A 19,636-nucleotide genomic window follows, 5' to 3' on the forward strand; every position below is an offset into this window, starting at 1 on the left:
GGGGGGGGGGGGGGGGGGGGGGGGGGGGGGGGGGGGGGGAGGGAGGTGGGGAGATGAGAATGGAAAAGGAATAAGCGGTGGAATGCAACTGGGAGCAAAAGGGAGTTCATTCCCGACTTGTGGAGGGAAGGATTCTACAGGAAGCCTGAACTGAAAATGAAAGAAAAGTAGGATTAATTTTTCATGAGTTATTTTAAACTAGATGAATGTTCAGCCAAGTACGATTTAAATAGTAAATAATGAATGAGTACAGTTGTATATGTTAAATATGAAAATGAGTTTTTAAACAAAAAATGAGCAAACATCCAAATACACACAGCAGTGGAACTGAGCTCACAGAATGATGAACTAAGAAAGCTCTTCAGTTATATGCACTTTTACTTCATTTATTCAGTTGTCCTAGGTTTAGCAACAAAATCAATGTTGGGTGAAAACTGGTTGGGAGAAAAATAAAGCCTGACTGATTTATAACTTGTCCCATCTTTAATTTTGGCAGAAAGGGTGCTTCACCTCACCAGAATCAGGCCCAATTTGAGTGACCGGAACACCAAACCTTGGTAGTGCTGTATTGGGTGTGTCTGTGATATATTCTTCATCTGTAAGGGTCTTGGTCAGGCTCCAACTGGACATCCAGGTTCAATTTTGGGAACACCTTTGACAGAGGCACAATTCACCCAAACATTGCCAGGAGTTTGACGGGTTATATTGTGCAGACTGGCTGCATATGATCCGTGTTTTATCCCCCGCCCCACCCCCAAGAATAGGCAATTGAAGAATAATTGGATAAGTGCTTGCAAAGTATATACATAGAGACCATTTCTCTGATGGAGAAAGTCAATAACAAGGAGACACGATTTTAAAATCTGAATGAGGTCATCTAGGAGCAAATTCCACTTAGAACATGTTCCCCACCCTCTTCACCCTAATTAGAGCTGGTAAATGTAAGAACACTTACAGCTTTTAAAGTCTGACAGTGATTCCTTACTAGGAAAGAGTATCAAGGGATATGGAGCAAAGTCACAAAAATGGAATTGCATGGCCAAATGAACATTGGAATGGGCCAGAGTGGTAGAATGATCTACATTTGTGCCTAATCACTTAAAATAACTACTACCTGAAGATTGAAAATCTGTTTAACAAAAGTGGTGTGTAAGGGTATTTTCCTTTCTTTATTTGTCCATGCAACATGGGGTTCATTAGCTAGGTCAGCCCACAATTGCCCAAGAAGTTGCCTCCTCGAACTGCCACAGCCCATGCAGTGTAGGTACACCAGAGTGCTGTTAGGAAGTGAATTCCATAATATTAACCCAGCGACAGTGAAGGAACGGAGATATAGTCACAAATCAGGGTGATGTGTGGCTTGGATGAAAACTTGCGGCCAGTGGTGTTCACGTGTACCTGTTGACCCTTACCCAGCTAGGTGGTAAAGGTCATTGGTTTGGAAGGTGCTGTCTAAAGCACTGCTGCGAGTTGCTGCAGTGAATCTTGAGGATGCCATACACTGCTGCTACTGTGCATCACCAGTGGGGAGTGTGAAATTTGGAGGTTGCACATTGGGGTGCCAATCAAGAGGGCGGCTGTGTCACGGACGGTGTTGAGCTTCGGTGTTGCCGAGTTGCCCATATCCATGCAAATGGAGAGGATTCAACTACACTTCTGACTTGCGGACAGGCACTGGGGAGACAGAATAAGAGTCACCTGACTCTGACACGCTCTTTCAACTACAGTATTTATACAGCTAAACCAGTTCAGTTTCTGATCAATAGTAAATCCCAGGATGTTGATATGGAGGGGGGGGAGCAAATACAGCAATGGTATTGACATGGTCTACCAGGGAGAGCTGGCTATTGGCTGGTAGATGTGTGGCACAAATATATGTTACTCTGGAGGCAAACAAGCATTGCAATATTGAGGGGGGCAGGGTGTTTGAGAAAATTAGAAAACTGAAGAGAGACGTTCAAACTGATGACATTTTGATTCTTGCTCTAAAGCCAGCCATGAAACCACAATTATGAAACCACCTGGTTTCTTAGAGAAACGGCAAACTGTTAACCTGTTAAAAGAGAGACTTTATAAAGAAAGCCCTTTGGCGAAACCCAGCCTAGCCGCAAGAAACATCATACCAAAGCAGAAAGTCAGCACAAGGAATATAACTAATTCCCACACTGAAAGGTGCTGGTTACTTTAACCCAGAAATGGAGCACTGCAGTACCTCCTTAAATTATCGAATCCCTACAGTGTGGGGGGAGGCCATTCAGCCCATCACTGACTCTCTGAAGAGCATCCCACCCAGACCCAGACCCCTTCTTTATCCCCTTAACCATTTCCCATGGCCAGTCCGAACCTGCACATCTTTGGATTGTGGGAGGAAAACCATGCAGACACAGGGAGAATATCTAAACTCCACACAGACAGTCACCCGAAGCTGGAATCGAACCCAGGTCTGGTGCTGAGGCAGCAGTACACTGAGCTACCATGCCACCCAGGTTTCACAAACTTGTAGATAACTCAAAAATATAACATTTAGTTGTGAATCAAACGGTGCCACAGAAAAGGGCTCCAATGCTGAGGGTCTTGAGGCTGTTTTCGTTAGAGAGAAGAAGGTTAAGAGGTGACTTGATAGAGACATACAAGATGATCAGAGGATTAGATAGGGTGGACAGTGGGAGCCTTTTTCCTCGGATGGTGATGGCTAGCACGAGGGGACATAGCTTTAAATTGAGGGGTGATAGATATAGGACAGATGTCAGAGGTAGGTTCTTTACTCAGAGAGTAGTAAGGGCGTGGAATGCCCTGCCTGCAAAAATAGTAGACTCGCCCACTTTAAGGGCATTTAAATGGTCATTGGATAAACATATGGATGATAATGGAATAGTTTAGGTTAGATGGGCTTCAGATTGGTTTCACAGGTCGGCGTAACATCGAGGGCCGAAGGGCCTGTACTGCGCTGTAACGTTCTATGTTCTATGTTCAGTGGCAGACTTGTTGGTCAGCTCCTTCAGACCAACCACTAGGTGTCAGCCTTGACAAAGTTGGTAGTTCACTCCCCAAAAAGACAGAACATCATAGTTTTGAGTCAGACGCCAGCACAGCAACACCAAGGGAGTGCATCCTTTGGATATCAAATGGAAGGACCCTTAAAAGATGCCACAGCTCTAATGAAGGAGTAGGAAGGGAGTTCCTCCCAGTATCCTGGCAATTATTTATCTCTCAAAGAGGAATGAGAAAAGATTTTCTGGTTAAATTATCTACAGATTATTATATGTAGAAACTTGCTATGCAAAAAAAATGCTTACACTTCTGAACATTACAATAATAACAACACTTCAGCCTGTTCCACTGGCTGTTAAGCTCACATGCTAGTGATATATCAGTGCAATTTTTATTTTCCAAGTTGCATGCAACATTTTTTGGATGCAGAATATGCAGGAAACATAGGGAGATTAAATATTACCAAATCCACTAGCAACCATCTTGGCTGCAACATTTAACAACAGGGTTTGGATCATTTCATAAACAGATCTCTCAGTATAACACATTTTTTGAGAATCATTGTATGATAGAATCCCTACAGTGCGCCAGCAGGCCATTCTCCCTTCAAGTCCACACTGACCCTCCAAAGAGCATCCCACCCAGACCCACACCCTCTACCCTATCCCTATAACTCCTCATTTCCCATGGCTAACTCACCTAGCCTGCACAACCCTTGACACTATGGGCAATTCCAGCAGGGTCAAACCACCTAACCTGCACATCTTTGCACTGTAGGAGGAAATGACAGTACCACGTAGAAACAGGGAGAATGTGTGGAGTCTGCACAGTCGCCAGTGGCTGGAATCAAACCCGGGTCCCCTGGCACTGTGAAGCTGCAGTTAACCACTTAGCCACCATGCCAGAACAATGCCAATAAGTTAGGATACACAGCAAGGTGTCTGAAATCAGTCACCCTAACATTAAAGAAGTCAGAATCACCTCAAAATAATTATTGGTGTGGACGTCTGTTACCAATGTACACAAACCACCAGAAAATAATTGTAATGGAATGCACAGTAAACAGTGATAACCGATTCCACTGCTGTGGTTGAGGTTAGTAATCAATCAAGCTTACCAGACAACATGAGTCTCATGCAGCATGCAGTGAACACGTTAACTGTAAAACAGTACACATGCAAAAGCTAATGTGGATGAACGGATACAATGATAAATGCGTATACACAACACTTGCTTGCTGTTTTCAACTCTGAGGTTTGTACCCAAATTTGGCCTGCACTAAAAAAAAGTGACAAGATCCCAGTGATCCTAAAGGATCCCAATACCATACTTACCAACCATGGTGATTGTGTTTAAAAGGATAACAATTAGTGGAAGCACAGAGGCTTCAACTGGTGCATTAACACTAGTGCAACATAATTATTATAATACGAAGCATACTTCATTTTTTTTTTTTTAAAAAGGCTTATACACTTTTGCTACAGGCTCTTATAGGGAAACTCTGCACCTGAATCGAAGTCAGAAATGAGATGATGCCTCAATCCTTTGGTTGTTAAAACTGCTGCTTAGATCTAGATTGCAGCAAACATTTATGTGCAGATCTCACGCAGAATAACTGATCAAGAGGTTTTCCTAACATTTCCACTTAATACATCAAGAATAACTCCACAATGCCGCTTTGTTCCTAGTCTCCCATCTGAACAGTAGTCTAAAAACACACAGGAAACCAGGAATAACAAGCATGCTGAACACCAGTTTTCTTTTTAAATTAGAAGATGAAATTGCATAGCAATTCCAACAGAGCAGCTCTCCTCCTCAAATTGAATGGCTCAAGAGCTTGTATCTGCACTCCTCCTTGCCCAATGCAAAACTAGCTGCACAAAAGCAAAGCTAGCTGACAAACCAAAGGACAGTGTCATATGATATCCTTTTCAGAAAGTTAGCTGTCAAATAACACACTGTACATAGCTATAAAAACGTGCATCCCAATGCAACTGTTGATGTAGCTGTGCAGATGCTAGTGACTTTACTATCCAAATGTTGTTCTTCATACAAACACTATTTTGTACAGATCATTAAATGAGATTTTGCTGCAACTGTACTCATTAGCCTTGTGAAAGCTAAGAAATACATTTTTCCTCAGTGCATTTACCATTCTTTACCTGCACACTGCACAGGTCAGGTATTAGTCTGGGGGTCTGTGCTTGATGGGTACTACAGCTGCCCAGTCAGCAATGAACAGAGTTCAGGTACAGGGAAAGCCTGAGAGTTGCTTTCAAAAATTCCAAAACATACCCTCCTAAATTATTAGCTCATTTAAAGCTTCGTTCATATGGAATATCCAATTTTTGATGGGGGGTGGGATGGTACGTGTCCCGAGCAACAGATTCTACTGTCTTCAAAGACACTGTTGGAACTTACAATGCAATTAATTCCACAAATACAACTCGATTTTCACAATCCCCAATGGGACTATTTTGCTTAAGGGAGTAGAAAAATTACATGGCAAGACATAGTGATCAGTTTCAAATTAGGGTGCTTCGGAGAAGGCAGGACAGGTTAACAATGGGAGGAAGCTATGAGAAACATGTATGAAACGCTAGTTGAGACACAGGTGGAACATTGTGTCCTGCATTGGACACAATACTTACGGAAGGATATGAAGGCTTTGGAGAGAACGCAGAACAGAATTACCAGTGTGATTCCAGTGATGAGGAATTATAGTTGCATGGATAGCCTGGAGCAGTTTAGGCTGTTCTCTTTGGAGTAGATTTGACAGATGTTAAAAATTATGAAGGATTTAGATAGAGTACATAAAGTTTAAAAATATGTTCTATAGACTGAAGAGTGGATAACCAGAGAACAGATTGGCAAAATCTGAAGAAGTGGCATGAGAAAAAACACTCTTATGGAATAAGCAGTTAGGATTTGGAATGCACTGCCTAATATGGCAGTGGATACAGATTCAATTATAGATTTCAAAAGCGATTTGGATAGATTGCAAAGGCACAGAGCAAGAGCATGAAAGCACAGCTAACCGAGTCAGTCACACTTGAAAAGAGATGATGGCTCCTCCTCTGCTGTATATTGTACGATTCTGTGAACAGAGTACATTTCAGTTGTGCCCATCTAAATCAGCTAGCTGACCCATAAATGTCTTACTGGGAGTGGCATTAAGAGGGCTTGCTGACACCATTAAGTTATGCAGTACCCAAGTGCAGGAAAGGAACTGGGACAAGTTCAGTGTGTGCAGAACACTGCAAATGGAGAGGACCAGGAAGGAGCGATCAAAGCGATGACAGAATGGGATAGAGAAACCAATAGGTAAGAATGAATTGAAGAGAGAGTCAAAAAGCATAGGGACTAAATAAATGATGTTTCAGAGGGATAGAACAGTGAACTAAAAAAGGATCACAACGTGCTTTTTTTCTTCGTTTATTACTTATTGAGGGTTATACTGATGTTGGAAGCAGTTCAGCGAAGGTTCACCTGGATGATTCCTTGGATGAAAGGATCATCTTACGAGAAAGATTAGACAAATTAGGTCTGAACTAATTGGAATTTAGGTGACCTTTTTGAGATAAGTAAGATTTGTGAGGGGAGTGCTGACAGGGTAGATGCTGCAAGACTAGATTCTTCCACAAGGCAGGATAGAGCTTGATGACACAGTCTAAAATTAAGGAGCAGGATTTAGGGGAATAGGGGTCACCAATGACCGGATGGACATTCCCAAATACCTAGCACTTATTGGCAAAGCCAATTTCACAAGGAGTTTAAATGAGTAAAATGTATTAAAGTATAGTACATACCACACCACCCTGGCCCCCACCCTACCCTGATCACCCAGTAAATTGTGCTGACCAAGTGGTGAACTGGCTCCACTAGCTAACAGCTAAGAAAGCAAAAACTTACCTAATAATCATCAGGGTTCCACTCCAGGCTCTAAAATGCACTGCCCGGATTAAAACTATGCAAAATGTTTAGAACAAGGCAACTGTGCAAATAGTGTTCCTATTATAATGTGTGACAGCAATGTCACACAGCTGGTCTGTCTTGCTGTGCATGTGAATAAACATTTAGCTGCAAATCTTACACGTGTAAATGATATGGCCAAAAAGGCCTTTTATGGATAATGGTACATGTTAGTACCATAGAAATTGACATTACCTTTCAAGTTGAGACACAAGAACCGATTCATGATATGTTCGGCTACCTACTCAAGATGATGTTGAAAATATAAGAAATTGCGGTGACTGGATTCTGGGCATTAAAACTAGTGAGGGATAAAATGTAGGAAAAGTTTGGGAAAAAAAAAACAAAAACGTATGCTTACTTTTTCCGCTCCTTGTCTCGTTTCAGCGTCTGCTGGCTCCCAGACTGCTGGGCCTGTGACTGAAGCAATTCAGCTGCAGTCTTTCTCTGTTTAAAGGCATTGATTTCATCATCCAGGCTCTTTTTCTTATCTTCTAGCTTCTTCTTTTCATCCTGATGAAGTTTCTTTAAACGGTCAAATTTATCATGCAGCTGAGAGAGAGAGAGAGACAGACAGACAGACGAGAGAAGGATGAAACATAAATCAGAAGCGGCTACATCTCAAAAGTAACTAACTGGGAGCACTGAGAACGTGAACGGTGCAAAGTGTATTGTATAACCACAAGTGAACTGAAACGCTCCGATGCTCCCACGATGATGATTTTGCTAGTTCCTTCAGGAAAAAAAGGACTCTGAGAAATCCAAAGAACTTTACCTCCTTCTCTGCTTCTTTCAGTTCTGATTCCTTCTCCTTCACTCTCATTACAAACATCTGTCTCATCTCTTCCTCTTTCTTCTGCAGCTCCCCGAGAAACTCATTTCTCTTAGCCTCGTATGTTTCCTGCAAGCTGCAATGGGAGTTTATCATTTAACAGACACAAACAGCTTGCAAAACTCAATTAACGCTGTCAAAATGCTAGCTTTACCCCCACACGTGGTTGGGGAGAAGAATGTCTACTTTGTTGATACACATACACAGCTCCACCTGCCAAACAGCTGTAGTTCTTCGAGGTTTCTCCCACTTTGCATTCATTAGAATTTATTTTTCCCTTGAATAACTGAGTAATTTAGCTTGTCATTTAACATAAGCAGGTTATGAAAATCTGTTGCTTCCAAAAAAAATTAAGTTCATTTCTGCTCTCCACTTTATTAGGGATTTTCCACTGCAACCTTTTCCCTGGTTCTGTACTTGCTTAAAAATAATGAAGAACTCCAAAGCTTCTAGTCTACTGAAAGGTCATCCACCTCAAGCATCACCTCTTTCTCCACAAATGCTGTTGGACCTTCTGGATAATTTTTTAGGGTGGGAACACCACCATCTGCAGGCTGCCCTGCAAGCCAAGAACATCCTGACTTCAAACTGCATTTTTTTGCCATTGCTACGAACTCCCTTCCTAACAACACTAAGTGCCCAACAACCCAAAGACTGCAGTGGTTCAAGTGGCAACTCACCAACATCTTCACCAGGACAATTAGCAACAATGGACATCAAACGTTGGCCTCGCCAGAGATATCCACATCCAGTAACCAAACAATTTTCAAAAACTATTTCAATTTCTAGCAAACAATAAATGTATTTTCCATTGAAGTAGTACACGTGGGTGACTACATGCAGTCTTGTTGGTGCAGGCAACATTACAAATACTCTAACCTCAAACAAAAACAAAAATTGCTGGAAAAGCTCAGCAGGTCTGGCAACATCTGCGGACAGAAATCACGTTAACAGTTCAGGACCAGTGACCCTTCCTCAGAACTGATTGTAGCTAGGAAAATGTTTTATTTGTGCAGAAGATGTGGAGTGGGGTGGTTAAGGAGTAAGTCATAGGTGGAGATACAGCTTAAAAGCTTAAAACCTGCTGCCAGACCTGTTGAGCTTTACCAGCATTCTGTTTTTGTCCTGATCTCCAGCATCTGCAGTTCTTTCAGTTTTTATTTATCCTGATGTCTGTGCACTGTACCTGAAGGGTTTATTATCAGGATCTGTGTCCTTGAATCCCATCTCCTCCAGCTTGCAGCGCCGGTACAGCTCATAGTGACGTGCATGTGTCTGTTCACGAAGATCCTCCATATTGACTCGGATTAGCATCTCTCGTAGTTTCACAAAGTCGCAGTGGTTTTCATTCTCCACTGCGACGTGATTTAAGGTTTCAGGATTTCACAGAAAACAAAACCAAGGCAAAATATATCAAATTGATAAAAGAAAACATAGATATAATTTCCCATGGAGCAAACCCAAAACAGCAGCCAAGTAGATGTCACATGTCAATTAATTCAAGTAACTGCATCGCTGCAGTACTTCATGTTCACCGGACAGAATGGACTGCAGCTGGGCTGATGTGGGGTGTGCCATTAATGCCCAGATACCATCTTTGCAATGCTACTCAACCATAACCACACGCTATGGCCTGGAACTTCTAGTTGAAGGCATATGGTGGGTGAACAAAGAAAAAGGGAACTGAAATCAAAGCAAAAACCGCCAGAAGTGGAACTACTGACTGACATACGAGAAGAACAGGCTTGAAATCCTGCTCGCGTGACACATTGATAGGCAGCATATGTTAGCTCATGCTAATGGGGACTTTTACAAGAGGCTCTTGCTTCACTTTCATATGCTCTCCTCGCCAGAGAACTAGTATGCAGGCACAGCAGGCAAGGAGGAAGGCAAAAAGGTAAATGGAATTTTGGCATTTATTGCTAAAGGAATCGAGTATAAAAGAAAGGAAGTGTTGCTACAACTGTACAAGGCATTAGCGAGACTGCACCTGGAGTACTGCCAATAATTTTGGTCCCCTTTTTTCTTAAATTCATTCACAGGACGACAGTAGGTATTGCTGGCTAGGCCAGCATTTATTGCCCATCCCTCATGCTGTGGGTCTGGAGTCACACGTAAACCAGACCAGGCAAGGATGGTAGTTTCCTTCCCTCGAGGACATTAGTGAACCAGATGGGTTTTTCCAACAACTGGCAATGGATCCACGGTCATCATTAGACTCTTAATTCCAGATTTTGAGCAAATTCAAATTCCACCATTTGCCATGGTGGGGTCGAGACCGGAGTCCACATAACATTACCTGTGTGATTAACAGTCCAGTAATAATACCATTAGGACATTCCCTCCCCAAGGGAGGGATGTAGTTGCATTGGAGGCAGTTCAGAGGAGGTTAACTGGATTGAGGAGAGGTTTATTTTATGAAAAGAGATGGAGTAGTTTAGCCCTACGCTCTCTGAAGTTTAGGAGAGAGCAAAGAGAGATCTAATTGAGGTATGTAAAACGTTAAAGGGGATTGACAAAGCAGACTTAGAAAGGATGTTTCCTTTCGTGGATCAATCTGGAACGAGAGGTCACAGATTTAGGATGAAGGGCAGCAGATTTAAAACAGAGATGCAAAGAAATTACTTACTTCAAAAGAGTTGTGAATCTGGGCGTTTCAATATCCCAGAGTACGGTGAATGCAGTGATGTTGAATAAATATAAAAAGGAGATGGACAGATTTTTGATTAGCAATGGGTTGAAGAGTTACGGAGAGTTGGCAGGAAAGTGGAGTGGAGGCTAAGATGAGATCAGCCATGACGGTATTAAACGGTGAAGCAGGCTTGAAGGGCTGAATTACCTCCGCCTGCTCTTATGAGGTGTTCAGAATTCTTTCAGAAACCTGTCTACATTCCAATGATAACACGCCACCATTGCACACACTGAAAAGCTAATGTCCATCCATTCTCCTTCAAAGTTTTTTTTTTAAAAAAAGAAATTCCAGCCTCCTTGACAGGATTTGGTGTGTGCCATTGAGACTCTATACCAAGCCTTCACTTTTTATAAGCAAGCCTACAGAGTGAGTGGGAGTTCCGAGCAGAGCCTGGTTATGGAGCTTTCAACAGGAGGTGCCAGATAACCATCTGGAGCAGAAATCCTGGACATTTAGCCTGAACACAAGAGGACAACTGCAGCACTTTTACAGCCAGACTGAGGCCAGCTTACTCAGCACTTACTTACACCGATTAATAAACAACTAAACACTTTGCCTGGACAACGTGCCAAACATTGGTGAGGGTGGGGGGGTGGAGTCATCAGTGATCCATTTGGGGCACTCATGAGAGAACACCACCACATGAAAAGGAATCTTTTAAATCGCTCATCCGGAATGCAAACGACGTTCAGAGGCACTACATGAATCACACTGCAGCTGGGTAAACAATCAATAAAATAACATTCATAATGTTAATAAAGATGGCGTGGGTAGATCTGGAAGTTAAAAAAAAGGTCTGCAAATGGCAGGCCCTTTCCAAGGATGTCATGCATACCTCCTGTAATAACTTCCGAGCCATATTGTTATGAAACAGTAGCACTTTCACTGTCAGTAATAAGAAAATGTTCTCCTTTCATCAGAGATGGGGAAGAACAAAATAAAATAGGGAGAAAGGTTCATGAGGCGCTTGTTTTTAAGACTGGGATTTTGATTGCATGGCATGGTGCTGGATACTTTAGGAAAGCTAGCAGTATCTATCACTGTCTAGCAACAAAAAGGCTAGAACAATTGATCAACTGTAGGCAATGTTGCAGAGAAAAGTTGGCGATTAGCCATCATCTTGCCATATCTGATAAAACCAGCTTACCCTGGACAGTGCCCCAGGGGTATTGGCGTGCCTTCATCATCTTGTTCCCAATCTTTATTTCCTCTGTGCTTCCAACTACAGCAAATGGTAAGTGCGCCTGAAATACATAATTCAATAACAGTGTGTTAACTGCACAGATAACAAGAGAATCTGTATTATAAACAATTCTATGAAGGCTTCATACTTAATATTTTTGAGGACTGGCATTTTGAAAAATTGCAGGGAAACCTTCATTTATTTCAAGTTGGGTGAAGGTACCCAAACGATCAATGAAAGGACACATGGGACATTATTAAATAGACAGTTCTGGGAAATCACATGGCTCCAGCTAAATGCTGGAGGTCACCTTACTGGGTTTTAATGACTGCTCTGTTTCAACGGTGTTTTGCAGGCAGTGTAGACTGTTTGTTTTCAGTTGGGGAAATATGCATTCCTTTCACTAATGCTCAGTAGCAGCAGTGTGTACTACCTACATGATGCACTGCAGAAATTCACCCAAGATCCTCAAGCAAAACCTTCCAAATCCAGGGCCACTTCCACCTAGAAGGATAAGGGCAGCAAATACATGGAACACCATCACCTGCAAGTTCCCCTCCAAGCCACTCACCATATGGACTGCTGCTCCTTCAGTGCTGCTGGGTCAAAATCTAGGAATTCCCTCCCTAACAGCATTGTGAATCTACCTACAGCACATGGACTACAGCAGTTCAAAAAGACAGTTCACCACTATCTTCCCCAGGGCAATCAAGGACATGCAATAAAATGTAGGTTCAGCCAGCGATATCAGTGTATTTTTTTTTAAAAAATATACAAATCTGATGAACACATTGCTGAGCTCAACTCTGCCTTTCTGGTGCAGCCTTACTGTGAATCCATCATGAAACCTGACTGGCCTCTTGAAGATTTCTGATGAAGGGTCTAGGCCCGAAACTTCAGCTTTCCTGCTCGGCCTGCTGTGTTCATCCAGCTCTACACCCTGTTATTTCTGGCCTCTTGAAGAGTGTCTGGAGGATCTATTTATACTGTTTTGGGGAAGTTCACCCCAGAGATAACTGCATATGTTTAGTGACCTACCTACATATGCCAGAGCACCAGACTGACAGCCATCGGAACATTCTACACGATAGGGCAGCACAGTGGCTCAGTGGTTAGCACTGCTGCCTCACTGCGCCAGGGACCTGGGTTTGATTCCAGCCTCAGGCGACTGCGTGTGGAGTTTGCACATTCTCCCTGTGGCTGCGTGGGTTTCCTCCGGGCGCTCCAGTTTCCTCCCACAGCCCAAAGATGTGCAGGCTAGGTGGATTGGCCATGCTAAATATTGCCTGTAGTGTTCAGGGATGTGTAGATTAGCGGGATGGGTCAGGGGGGGTGCTCTGATGGTCGGTTTGGACTTGTTGGGCTGAAGGGCCTGTTTCCACACTGTAGGGATTCTATGACATATTTTCTTTTTTCTTCAAGAAAGAATCATTAATGGCCAAAAAAAAAAAAAGTGTTTTGCCCCCAAAATAAATCCCTGCCGAAAGAAATCAATTTTCCCCTTTACCCCTCTGTGCGCATGTGCCGGTGTAGTATTTTCACGTTAAAAATAGTCTGCTTCTTTGTGGAATAAGTTTGGTTTTTATAATAAAACAATAGTCTGTGTCTAACCAAAGAAACTCGGTTGAAGGATCTGTATATTCTATGTCTAATGTAGAGAAAGCATATGATTGACTATATCAGGAACCGAGCGAAACAACTGAATTGATGTTGTGACTGTGGAGTAGTGGGACTCACATAGAAGGCTTCAATATTACATAATAAGCTTAAAAGAGTTATCCAATTAGTCCCACTGCCCCACTTTTTCCTCAATGCCCTGCAATTTTTCCCTTTTTAATATGCACCCAATTCCTTTTGGAAGTGGTTTTTGAATCTGTTTCACCTTCACTTTCAGACAGTACCTTCCAGATTAGATGTTGCAGAATTAAAGAATTCTTATCTCACCCTTGTTACTGACTCTCCTGCCAATGGAAACTTCTTCTCACCTACTCTACTGAAATCCCTCATCACTGGGAGATTTAATGGACATGCTCACAATGACCTTTTGCCCTTAAAACAGAGCAATTTCAATTCTGTATTCGCTCCAAGTAACTGATGACCTTCATTGCTGGTCTGGTTTTGATAAAGATTCCTATGGTATTTTTCCCACATTTGTGCTGCCCAGAAGTGGACGAAACTCCAACAGAGGCCAAATCAATTTTTTGATAAAGATTTAGAATAACTTCCTTGTTTTTGTACTGTATATTTCTGCTTATAAAATCAAGGATCCCACACGGCTCACCGCACACTCAAGGACAAATAGGGGACGGGCAACAAATGCAGGTTCTGCCAATGATGCTCACATCCAGTGAATGAATAAAAGAACAAAGAGCTTGTCCAGCCTGTTTCAAAGATTTGTGGTTATTAAGCATGAGGGAATTATCAGAATGGGACAATCACAAAGTAGGAATATTGCTGTTGTTACATTGGAGATGTTTTACGTGGATGTATCACAATGTTAAAGGTTTAAAATCACAAGTCCTCACAATTGCAGCACACAACTAATTTAAAAAATCTGAAATTAAACAATAATAGTGACCACCTTATCCTGCAGTCACAGCACCCAGTTTGCACAGTGCATTATTCTCACATCGTTGATGTGGTATTGTAAAGAACACAATCACCCAATTATGAAGGTTAGAGCCCAGCTCCAACATCAGGCACGCACATCAACTCTGTCACTCGAGGGCACATTTGACTGATTTTGCAGTGACAGTAGGGAGTGTCATGCACTGTGCTTTCAGACGAAGAAGAGCTGTGATCCTTCGTACACCAATGAAATGTCAGTGTTCATAAACAAAGTAAACACAACAGGCACAAAACAGGGAATTAAAATGGCAGCAGATTTGGGCTTCCTTATTAGATCTTTCCCATACAAGAAGTTCCTCTCTAAATAATCATAGCATGCGTCACCATCAATGAAGATATGGAGATGGCAAACAGAATATGAAAACTGTATGGAGGGGGAAGGGGTGGGTTGGAGGGGAGAGAGAGGAAAGAGACAGAATGAGAGAGAGACAGAAAGAGCTTAAAAAGAGAAACAAAAAGGAGAAGCATCATGTACAACAATTGGAGTCTCTACCGACGTTGCAAATATTACATTCTCTTAATATCACATTGGAAAGTTAATGTGCAATGTAACAGATACACAGTGTCTGGGAGGGTGGGTTGGAGAATTGGGGTATGAACACCACTCTTAAATGCAAAGCAGGGAGAAGGTAGATTAAGATTGCAGTTCAAATTGCAAAGGCCTGGGGCAAAACACGCAGCTGGCGTACAGTCGGGTCTGATATAATACATGTTTCTTCAACACAAATTGGTGTTAATGTGATTGAAGAATTATAGGAGGCTATTTCTAGAACACAAACATTCCCTACCTGTATTGGCTATAACACATTCTGTGCCCATCACTTTAAATGTCACGGTTATTGTGCGATTTTCTTAAAGCGAGATCGCACAAGAATGGAACTATCGCGTTATATCGGAACAGACTGTACTGCATAACTCGAACATGTGCACAACTGCCAATGCGGTAACAATGAGGAGCAAACACTGGATTTACCTCAGGCAGAAAACCGAAGTCCCTGAAATATGCAGAAAGACGGCATCCAGAAAATTGCTGGGCTATTGATCTATGGTTCTCCCTGATCTTAATGCTAGGAGTTATTATTGCTTCATGGGTCACTCCAAAAGAAGCTGTGGTTTTTACAATGGCCACATATTTACTTTTACCCATCGCCATGCCCAAAGCACAAGCCGCTGACCTGGATGATATGGCTTCAGAGGTGGCACCTCAGCCTGCTGGCTGTGGATGGTTAAATTAACAGCTGAGTATTGCTTTTGAATGGCAGGTTATGCAAACAGCAGGCAGTGGTATCTATAAGCATTTATCCAACAGTTGGCAGTGATTTCCACTCCTCTGCTGTCAAAGACAGAGTCGATTAGCTCAGTTGGCCAGATGGCCGGTTTGTGATGCAGAGTGACGCCAACTGCATGGGTTCAATTTCCACACCAGCTGAAGTTACATGAAGGACTCCCCTCAACTTCGCTTGAGCCATGATGACTCTCAGGTTAAACCGTTACCAGCAGTTTCTCTCGCTTGCTCTAAGGAGAAAGCAGCCCTAAGGTCTGGTAGGATTATGGCACCTTTACCCTTTACCTGTCAATAACTTCTTACCACATACCAGTATGTTCACTAATAGCCCCAGCAGATTAAGTGCTATTATGCAGTTCTGTTCCGGAAGTTAACACAGAAGAATTGAACCCAATGGTTTAAATAAGAGACTTTCCTGTAGAAATGTCATTTTAGCTGCAATTTTCTGTTCAAAAAAAACAGCATTTTGTCCTCAAAATAAATGCAGGATATTGTGGATGCTGGAAATCTGAAACACAGAAAATGCTGGAGAAACCTCAGGTCTAGCAGCATCAGTGGAGAGAGAAACAGATTTAAAGTTTTCAGTCTGATAGGACTCTTCTTCAGAGCTTCTGCCAGACCTGCTAGGTTTCTCCTGTGTTCCTACCAACATTTTTATCCATTAAGAGCAAACCTTGTAACTTAAACAAACAAACGTGAAACGCTTATGAAACAATCAGAATTCTGTCAGCCATGTAAATTTTGTAACATTGTGGGGAATCGCAAGTTACTGGACTTTAGGTCGTGCACAAGGCAGGTGAACAATTTTACTGAGTCAAAGGACAATGGTCCAGAGAGAAAAAATATTCATTGTCAAGAACCTGGGTCATACAGCTCCAAAAAGTCTCAGATACAGTCCACTGTGTGGAATAATGGACAGAGGTGAAGAAATGTCTGAGATCAAAAAGAGCGACAATGGCCTGTGAAAAAGATGTCAGAGCAATAATTTGGCAGCATAACAGGTTACGTGCCCAACCTCTGCTCTTGGTCTGCATTTTTAAATGTTTATCTGAAGTATAGAGCTCAGGGCAATCTTGTTTTATTCATTCGCAGGATGTGGGCAACACTGGCTGGGCCAGAATTTATAGCAAGCCCTAGGTGCCCTTGAGGTGGTAGTGGTGGTGAGCTGCCTTCTTCAATCGCTGCTGTCCACGCAAGTTGATCCACAATGCCCTTAGGGAGGGAATTCTTGGATTTTGATCCAATGACGATGAAGGAACAGTGATATTTCTAAGTGAGGATGGTGAGTGGCTTGGAGAGGAACTTGCAGATCCTACTACCCTCATGTAGCTACTGCCATTGTCCTTCAAGCTGGAAGTGGCTGTGGGTTTGGAAGGCTGTGATTTTGTGGCGAATTTTGTCAGGTGTACCTTGTAGGTAGTACACACTGCTGCTACTGAGCTTCAATAGTAGAGGGAGAGGTTGTGGTGCCAATCCAACAAATTGTCTTGTCTCGGATAGTTATGTTGTGAGTCTAGTTGAGTTTCTGGTCAATGGTAGTCCTCAGGATGTTGCTATTGGGGAACTAAGTGATGTTAACACCATTGAATGTCAAGGGGCAGTGGTCAGATCACTTCTTATTGGAGGTGGCCATTGCCTGGCATTTTTGTGGTGCAAATGTTACCAGCCATTTGTCAGCCCAAGCCTAGATATTGTCCAGATCTTGTTGCATTTGAACATGGATAGCTTCATTATCTGAGAAGTTGTGAATAGTGCTGAATGTTGATTGCATACTCATTGGTCAACATCCCCCTTCTGACCTTATGATGGAAAAAAGGTCACTGATGAAGCAGCTGAAGATAGCTTAGGATACTACCCTCAGGAACTCCTGCAGAGATGTCCTGGAGCTGAGATGACTGATCTCCAACAACTTCAACCATCTTCCTATGTGTAAGGTATGACTCCAACCAGTGAGAGCTTGCCCCCTGATACCCACTGAATCCACTTTTGGTGGGGCTCTGTAAAGCCACCAAGTCAAATGTAGCCTTCATATCAAGGGCTGTCACTCTCACCTCACCTCTGGAATTCAGCTCTTTTGTCCATGTGTGAACCAAGGCTGTAATGAAGTCAGGAGCTGAGTGGTCCTGGCAGAACCCAAACTGGGCATCACTGAGCAGGTGCTGCTGATAGCACTGTTGGTAACACCTTCCCTCACTTTGCTGATGATTGAGAGTAGATTGTTGGGGTGCTAACTGGCCAGGTTTGATCTGTCCTGCATTTTGTGTGTACAGGACATACTTGGGCAATTTTCCATATTGTTGGATAGTCGCCAGTGTTGTAACCGGAGAGGTGGTAGGGGAGCAGCAAGTTCTGGAGCACAAGTCTTCAGTACTATCGCTAGAATGTTGTCAGGGCCCATAAGCCTTTGTTGTATCCTGTGCCTCTGACTGTTTCCTGATATCATGTGGAGTGAATTGATTTGGCTGAAGATTGGTATCTGTGATGCTGAAGACCACTTGAGGAGACCGAGATAGATTATCCACTTAGCACTTCTAACTGAATACTGCTGCGAATCCTTCAGCCTTGTTTTCTGCACTGAGGTACTGGGCTCACCCTTCATTGAGGATGGGGATATTTGTGAAGCCTCCTCCCCTGATAGAGGCAAGTTGTTTAATTGCCCACCAACATTCACGACTGGATGTGGAGGGAATGGAGAGCTTAGATCTGATCCTTTGGATATGCAATTGCTTAGCTCTGTCTATCACTTCCTGCTTATGCTGTTTGGTACGCAAGTAGTCTTGTTTGGTAGCTTCACCAGGATGACACCTCATTTGTAGGCAACCCTGGTGCTGCTCCTGGCATGCCCTCCTGCTCCCTTGGGTTGATGGTAATGGTTGAGTGGAGGAATATGTTGGGCTATGAGGTTGCAGATCATAATAAGCAGCGGATAATTGAATAACTGTATGGATTAAGGGGTACAAGTTCCTTCACTGTCTCTGGGTCAAAATCCTGGAATTCCCTCCCTAATAGCATTGTGGGTCAACCCACAGCAGGAGGACTGCAGCGGTTCAAGAAGGCAGCTCACCATCACCTTGTCAAGGGCAACTAGGGATAGGCAAGAAATGCTGGCCAGCCAGCGACGCCCCCATCCCACAAATGAATAGAAAAAAAAGAGAAACCCAGGAGGTCCCAGCGTGGCAAGTTGAGACTTTTAAATTAATGAAGACGATGAAGACGATAAAGACGATAAAGACGATAAAGACGATAAAGACGATAAACATGAAACTTGGAACCAGAAAAAAAAAAGGTCATCAATTGTGAAGCAAATTCAGAATATGCCAGAAATGTGCAGCAGTTTGTTGCAGCATCTTGTGGAAAGAGGTTCTGATAAAAGTTCATCAGACTGAAAACTTAAATTTCTGTTTCTCCCTCCGTAGATGCCGCCTGGGCTGTTGAATAATTTCCAAATTTTCCACATTTCATTAAATTTCACACTTCCAGTATCTGCAGCATTTGCTTTTATGTCTTAAAAACCTGCATGGCTTACTGTCTACCAGGACGGGAAATATGCCATGACCTTTCTTGTCTTGTGAGCAATTCCAGCCCCATGCTAAATGTCTGACTCTGACATTTTCAAGTTACTAAAGACGCACTACATGTCCAACTTCGCCACAATCTCTGACGCCACAAGTTAAAACAAATTGAAAGCCAGCAACATAACATAAGCAATAATTCACAGCATTTGTAATACACGTTCGGAATTCTGCCCAGTTTTGGTCTTAGACAATTCTTATACAAGATGTTGGCTGCAAAATCACTTTTTCATGCAGTAAGCCTGCCAAACTTTTACCACAATTTGTCAAACAATGCAGTGCGCTAGATTGGGTGCATGCCAGTTTATATGTCCCTTGCCAAATTTTCACTTGAACAGCAACTTCTATTCTAATGATCCTCTTCCTATGGGCTAGAGTACGCGCTGTGTTCAATAGACACCTTATAGCCATAGTACAAATGCATTAAATTGGCAGATGACAATTTCTGGTTCTGTCTTAAATTTAAAAAAAAAAGCATTCC

At 42.6% G+C, this 19,636-nt stretch overlaps 1 protein-coding gene across 4 annotated transcripts in view; it reads right to left on the reverse strand.

The window, feature by feature from the left end:
- septin6 (septin 6) overlaps window positions 1–19,636 on the reverse strand; it is a 72,350-nt gene that overhangs the window by 4,304 nt on the left and 48,410 nt on the right. For 2 of the 4 annotated variants that reach the window (XM_048605080.1, XM_048605077.1), the window contains exons 6-9: window positions 11,635–11,731; window positions 8,982–9,150; window positions 7,739–7,871; window positions 7,325–7,515 (exon numbers count right to left, since the gene is read on the reverse strand). In XM_048605080.1, coding sequence (XP_048461037.1) covers window positions 7,325–7,515; window positions 7,739–7,871; window positions 8,982–9,150; window positions 11,635–11,731 — 590 coding nt within the window. Of the gene's footprint in view, window positions 1–30; window positions 151–4,108; window positions 4,151–7,324; window positions 7,516–7,738; window positions 7,872–8,981; window positions 9,151–11,634; window positions 11,732–19,636 lie in introns of those variants that run through there. The other 2 variants (XM_048605081.1, XM_048605078.1) reach the window with 2 other exon arrangements.

The sequence above is a fragment of the Rhincodon typus genome, chromosome 14 (assembly GCF_021869965.1).
Source record: "Rhincodon typus isolate 14 chromosome 14, sRhiTyp1.1, whole genome shotgun sequence".
NCBI classification, from domain to species: Eukaryota; Metazoa; Chordata; class Chondrichthyes; order Orectolobiformes; family Rhincodontidae; genus Rhincodon; species Rhincodon typus.